This window comes from Salvelinus alpinus, chromosome 1 (genome assembly GCF_045679555.1).
Source record: "Salvelinus alpinus chromosome 1, SLU_Salpinus.1, whole genome shotgun sequence".
In the NCBI taxonomy this organism is placed as follows: Eukaryota; Metazoa; Chordata; class Actinopteri; order Salmoniformes; family Salmonidae; genus Salvelinus; species Salvelinus alpinus.
In genome coordinates this window covers 61,637,703-61,644,217 of record NC_092086.1, presented here as the reverse complement: position 1 = coordinate 61,644,217, position 6,515 = coordinate 61,637,703, and the positions used below count along the sequence as shown (strand labels likewise).

Sequence of the window (6,515 nt, the reverse complement as noted above, 5' to 3'; positions counted from 1 at the left end):
TTAGTACGTCGGAAATTTCCGAGTTTCCTAGTTCCGAATAACACGTAAATGCTGATTGGCTGACAGACGTGGTATATCAGAACGTATACCATTGGTATGACAAAACATGTATTTTTACTGCTCTAATTATGTTGGTAACCAGTTTATAATAGCAATAAGGGACATATGGGGTTTGTGGTATATGGCCAATATACCACGGCTAAGGGCTGTATCCAGGCACTCCACGTTGCATCATGCTAAGAACAGCCCTATACCACACCCCATCATTCATTATTGCTTAAGTATAAGTCATAATACCTAGCCGTAAAACCCAGAAATGTTTCCAATCGTTTTTTAACCATTCATTTTTCCGTCTGGAATTTTAGAACTACTTCATATAAGGTATCTGTTTTTGTAGGCTTATCCTGGCATGACGTTTTGATAACCGCACAAATCTCTCTCGGACAAGGTAACTTTTCTCAATATATTTGCCTGTAATTACCCCCCCAAAAAATGAAATGCTAATTACCTCTAATGTGGCTATCATACAGAACTAACTACACATCCTGCCTCAAGCTTTGACGTCATCACCCAAGGCACGTTTCTCCATGCAAACTCTCATCGACAAGTAACAAGTAAACTACCATGTAGATACAGTATTATAGCCTTTTTAGTTTCTCGTGTAAATTATTGATAGTGTGTATTTCTCGTGTAGTCTTGTTTAGCATTTTTTAAATTAGCTAGCTACGTTTAGCAGTTTTTAAATGACTCGATTTTCTAAATGTTTATTACACTCTGGCCTTTTGTAGCGAGCTATCTAACCTTAGGTCTCTCCGTCGATCAGAAACAAGGATGGTTCTGTGCTATGTACCGGATTGTAACCACTACTCCAATAAGCACACACACATTTGATTGTTTTCCGACCTCGAGAGACGTCGCTGGAGCAGTCTGATAAGGTAAGCCCTGTTTGCTAGCTACTAACAAGCTATTTTGGTTAGGTCAAAGCTCTGTGGTTAGCTAGGTACTTATGAAAATTAGCTAGATAACTACCGACCGTAGGTAATGTGCGTGTACAATGCACGTTACCTACCTTAGAAGTAAAAGGAGAACCAGCATATGCTAGAATGACTGTGTTGAGTGAGCTATTCAGCTGGTTAACGTTAGCTCACGGTTTGTGTAACGTTAGTCATACTTTTTCACGTGGTGACATGCTAGCTAGCATTAGCCAACCAGGGAAGGGATATTTAGCTAACGTTAACTCACCATTTGTGTAGCCAGACTTGCTACAGTAGCTAACATTAGGACGGCACCACGGCAATGATAGTTGGTTAGCTAGCATGTCACCACTTAGAAAAGTCTGACTACACGAACGGTGAACTAATGTTAACTTATGGCTGCAGGGGCAGTATTGAGTAGCTTGGATGAAAGGTGCCCATTTCAAACGGCCTGCTCCTCAGTCATAGTTCCTAATATTTGCATATTATTATTAGTATTGGATAGAAAACACTCCAAAGTTTCTAAAACTGTTTGAATTATGTCTGTGAGATTAACAGAACTCATATTGGCAGGCAAAATCCTGAGTTGAAATCAAAACAGGAAGTCAGAAATCTGAGCTTGTCTGTATTCACCAGAGTCCTTTAAGAAATCCAATTGAGTTATGACTGATGTTGCACTGCCTAGGGGTTCCACTAGATGTCAGCAATCAATAGAAATTCCAATGAGACTTCTATGATGTTGTGGGAGCGAATGAGAGCAGAATCAGTCAGGTGTCTGTCAAGCTGCCATGCGCTGCTCATGCCTTTTCTTCATGCACGACACTGACGTTCCATTGCTCACAGAGACAAGAAGGAATACTCCGGTTGGAACTTTATTGAAGCTATATGTTAAAAACAGCCTAATGATTGATTCAGTACTTAGTTTGAAATGTTTCTTCGACCGGTAATATCACATTTTGAAGTTTTGGTCCGATATAACGCTGACCAGAGTTAGCGTTTGGATATGTAAACCAGACTCGCTAACAAAAGAAGGTATTTGGACATAAATAACGGATTTTTTCGAACAAAACAAACATTTATTGTGGACCTGGGATTCCTGGGGCCTGTTGCACAAAACTAGGATAAGGGATTAAGCCAGGATATCTTGGTGATCCTGGCTCAATTGATCCGTAATCCGGTTGCACTAAAGATGGATAGGGGGCAGGAGGATATGTTATGGTATAAATTACCATGGAGATTTATTCTGTGGAGCTAGCCTGCTCCAGACCAGGCTAAATTCCAGGATCTATTTAATCTCATCCCTAATGTCAGTCAGCAGTCACCACAAATGGAAACCAATAGTTATTTCACTGCTCACTATACATTGTTATCACATATAACTAGACCCACTGTTATTATTTAAACGTTTGTGATCATTAATTTCAATGATTTTGGATAAAAAATGATTTTTAGATGATGTTGCTATCATTAGATAATTTACAGTTTCCCATAGACTATAAGGCTATATATAAAATGATAGAATATTAGGGCCACAGAGGGGAAAAAAACACAAGTCATAATATTGTAACCAGTTGTTTTAAAGGAGGACAGTTGTTAAAATGACAGATGTGGGGCATTTCGTGAAATTGTACTTCAGTATGGTTTCATAAACAAAGACATGCTGATGTGCCAGAATATTAAGTATCACATTGTCATAAGTATCAAAACTAAAAACAATATGTAGCTTTTCTGCAGAAAGAACCAGCCTCATAAATTTATGACTTTATCCTTTTTCTTCAGTGTGGCCCTAGTACTCTGTCATATAAACAAATACACATTCCATATGAATATAAAAACACAATGTGTAACATTATGTTCCTTTATTGAATAAGGACAAAACAAAGCAGGTAAACCATCAGCTCCTTTCGAAACTGAAGTCACAGTGACTCTACAAGATGGAAAGCACAGAATCCAAGCATATTATACAAAATGATACATACACATTCAAAGGTCTGTATATAACACACCCTGCATGTCTGCACACTAAAATAAATGCAGGACAAATCCATACACATCAACTGAACAGACAAATGAATGGATGCAGTAGCCTCCCTGCAGCCTTGTATTACACACAGTATACCGCACAAACATCATAAGAGGCCAAATTCGTCAAAAAACGAACCCAAAAAAACCCAAATTCCTCTGCCACCGCAGGACATATTTAACCAAAATTGAAAGCACACATACTAACTAAAATAATTCAACACATATTGGTCCCTCAGCAGCCGACCACTGTCGTCATCAGGGAAGATTGCCGGATTGTCCCAGTCCATGGCTGGTGGCACTCTGGGGGCCCTCTCCTTCCTCAGGCAGGCCACATTGTGGAGGACAGCACAAGCCACAGTAATATCACATGCCCTAACAGGGCTGACCCTTAATTTGTGAAGGCAGTGAAAGCGTGCCTTCAGGAGGCCAAAGGTCATTTCAACTCTGGCCCTGGTCCTGGCATGGGCATGGTTGTAGGCCTGCTGTGCTTCCTGGGGGTCTGTGAAAGGTGTCAGGAGAAAAGGCTGGCAGCCATACCCCCTGTCTCCCAGCAACACACCAGAGAATTCACCTGTCAACACAAAATCTCATCATTACTACCTCATAAACACAGTGATATTCTTGACACAGCCATGATGGTTATAAATAGGGGTTGTGTGGCTTACCTTGTGATAGGCACTGATAGATTTCAGAGGCCCGAAAGATTCTGGAGTCATGGACTGAGCCAGGCCATTTTGCCACAACATTGCTGATCACACAGTCAGCATTGCAGACCATCTGAAATCATAAGATGAGGAATATTACACCAATCAATGCACATCACTGGCAATGCAGAGTGTTCGTCAATGGACAATATCAAAAAGTTATGTTCACCTGAACATTAATGCTGTGAAAGGATTTCCTATTCACAAAATCGGCCTCATGGGCACCTGAGGGGGCTTTTATCCTTATGTGTGTGCAGTCCACTGCACCAATGACATTGGGGAAACCTGTCACACAAAGTAATGAGTATCCTACTATGTGTTAACAGTTGTCCTGTAATTTGTAGATCCTCTTACCTGCAATCCTATAGAACTCCTCTTTGATGTCACAGAGTCTTCTGTGGCCAGGGAAGGAGATGAAGACATCTGCTAATGCTTTGATAGCCAGACACACACTCCTTATTGTGCGGCAAATTGTGGCCTTGTTCAGCTGTTCTGCATCCCCCACTGAGTACAGGAAGGCTCCACTAGCAAAAAAGCGCAAGGCCACACAAACCATTTGCTCCACACTCAGTGCATGGCTCCGTGCAGTGCGGTGCTTAATCCTGGGACCCAGTAGTCTGCATAGATACCTGATGCCATCTGCAGAAAACCTGTATCTTTCATATAGATGGTCATCAGGGAAGGCCAGTGGGTCCAACCGGTCCCTGAAGACCCTTTCTCGCCTGAAGGCTCTCCTCAGCACAAGTGCTTCTTCATCCACCACATCTCGCACGAATGGGCATGCCATTGTCAGAGCAGAAAGGAACACACAATTTTGGGCCTTCATATAGGCTAGTGGCCACACCTGGTGCTGGGGGGGTGGGCAAAAGAGGGCGATGCCTTATAACGATGACTTGGTTGTACTGATTGCTGGGAAAATTAAAAAAAACTTAGAAAGATGCCACCGTCCTGTGTGCTCACAATAAGAGCTCATATGTCATGGCTCACTTGACTTTACGAGAATATACCTAATTTTTATTTTGAGCTGTGTCATCTTCTTGGAGCTGGGGGAGGAAAGAAAAATAATGATTAATACATTTGTGTTACAGTTAGCATACAGTGTACATTGAAGGCATATCTCACCTCCCTCTCAAGTTTTTTTATTTCAAGGTCCAGTTTCCTAATTGTCCTCTTTTTTATTTCGGACTCCAGTGCAAGATTTTCCATCTTTTTCTTCTTGTACTGAATGTCTATGTCTGCCAGTTCTATTTGGCGCCGGAGGTGGTTGCCATACAACTTTCTGATAGCTTGTGAGCTCTGTGAACACAATACAATTAGCGCAGCTGGAATTTGGCAGGATGTGGTGTCCTTTTATTAATACGCACTATGTTGCCAGGCTGGTTTTCCCACTGTATAGCATCTGGGTCCTGTAAAAGAAATTAGATTTTTTGATTTTGATGAGGACTCCTCACCATTGTAGAGTAAATAGTACTTTCACAGTCTTAACATGATACCTCATGCCTTCTGGAATCCAGAGAGATGGTCTCCTCCTCATCATCGTCTCCATCATGTGCTGTTGCTGCTGCACTGGGGCCTTCACCCTATCACATTTAATCGGATTCATATTGAAGCTAGTAGACAAGACATGCCAGGCCTACAGTATGCCTTTGATGGAGTACTCACTGGATCAGCATCGTCTGGTGCTTGTGCTGGTGGCTCTAACAGGAACACAGTGCTGCCAGACACTGCAAGGCAATAGGTAAACCAAAGTCAGACAGTCCAAATTGATTCAATATGAATGTGGTTGTATCCCATGTAGAGATGGAAGGACATACCTTGAATGAAGCGGGTGGCATCTTGGGAGGAACCTATGCTCGTCTCTTTCCCCCCAGGGATCCCCTCTAAGACGGGCCTGCCTTTATTTAGCTCCAAGGCCATGTCCTCTGCTGGGGTAAGGTCAGCCTTTGGTGACCCACCACCCGTGCCTTGTCTGTGGGTATTCTTTTTCACTGCTAAAACAGTACAGACAATGTGTGAGCAGGCACCTTCTGGGTACAATATATGCTTGTGCTTTGTTAAATATTAGTCAGGGACCATACCATTCTGCAGAATGTTCTTGTATTTGATTTTGACCTGCTGCCATGTCCGTTTTGGCCCGTTCATGTTTAATCTACACACACACACACATTTAATGGAGTCACACTGCAAAAAATTACTTGGTATTTTTGTCTTGTTTTCAGTAAAAATATCAAAAAATTTATCATAGCTTTATACAGTGTGATGGAGTTACTTTACACAATTTCACTCATATCTGCAGTGCATTTCAAATAAAAATTTAACCGTTTCATAATTACAGTACAACTGCATTTTTGGAGATGTGAATTAAATATTTGAATTGTAATTGTGATGTTTCAGCGGAGCGGTGAGTGTGTAATTGTGCACTACTTACGCATTCAGGCGGTCTGCAATACTTTGCCACGCTTTTTCTCTTTGCTTTATCACTGTGGCGGTGTTGCCTTTCTTCTTAATTATATCTTTTACCTCCTCGTATGCCTCCATGAGGATTTGTGCTTCCGACGGGGAAAAGTACGCGGCTCTAGTTGCCATGGTAAATCAGTTAATCTGTGATCTGTGGCGGGGTCTATTTGAGTGAGCCGTGAGCGCGCACCTATCCAGGATTGGTTTCACCTGGCTTAATGAATCCGTGTCTGCTCATCCTGGCTTGGTCTTTGTGCAACCAATTAAGCCTGGACGCACATGTTTTGGCTTCATTGAGCTCAGCTGAGTCATTTATCCCGGATGTCTTAATTCTACTTTTGTGCAACAGGCCCCA

At 41.9% G+C, this 6,515-nt stretch overlaps 1 protein-coding gene across 8 annotated transcripts; it reads right to left on the bottom strand.

Annotated features, from left to right (window-relative positions):
* Positions 1–2,797: 2,797 nt before the first annotated feature.
* Positions 2,798–6,497, bottom strand: LOC139582711 (putative nuclease HARBI1). Of its 8 annotated transcripts, XM_071413017.1 has the most exons (11): positions 5,782–6,494; positions 5,518–5,694; positions 5,366–5,427; positions 5,197–5,283; positions 5,068–5,109; positions 4,826–4,999; positions 4,711–4,746; positions 4,058–4,612; positions 3,873–3,988; positions 3,665–3,776; positions 2,798–3,570 (listed from the first exon to the last, which is right to left on the bottom strand). In XM_071413017.1, exons 1-7 carry the CDS (start codon positions 5,843–5,845, stop codon positions 4,711–4,713), a joined length of 642 nt encoding a protein of 213 aa, XP_071269118.1. In that variant the 5' UTR covers positions 5,846–6,494; the 3' UTR covers positions 2,798–3,570; positions 3,665–3,776; positions 3,873–3,988; positions 4,058–4,612. The 8 variants fall into 8 exon arrangements, with proteins under 8 accessions (XP_071269118.1, XP_071269109.1, XP_071269092.1 ...); XM_071413008.1 differs by having other exon boundaries at positions 4,711–4,999; positions 5,782–6,497; XM_071412991.1 differs by having other exon boundaries at positions 4,058–4,999; positions 5,782–6,496.
* Positions 6,498–6,515: the final 18 nt, after the last annotated feature.

What these genes read in the sequence shown, in the direction of transcription:
- LOC139582711 (XM_071412972.1), bottom strand. Translation starts at nt 4,529, where the DNA reads ATGAAGGCCCAAAATTGTGTGTTCCTTTCTGCTCTGACAATGGCATGC. An exon ending in GGAGTTCTATAGGATTGCAG is followed by an intron (nt 3,989 to 4,057) that starts GTAAGAGGATCT and finishes TTTGTGTGACAG; the next exon opens with GTTTCCCCAATGTCATTGGT. An exon ending in TTCACAGCATTAATGTTCAG is followed by an intron (nt 3,777 to 3,872) that starts GTGAACATAACT and finishes TTATGATTTCAG; the next exon opens with ATGGTCTGCAATGCTGACTG.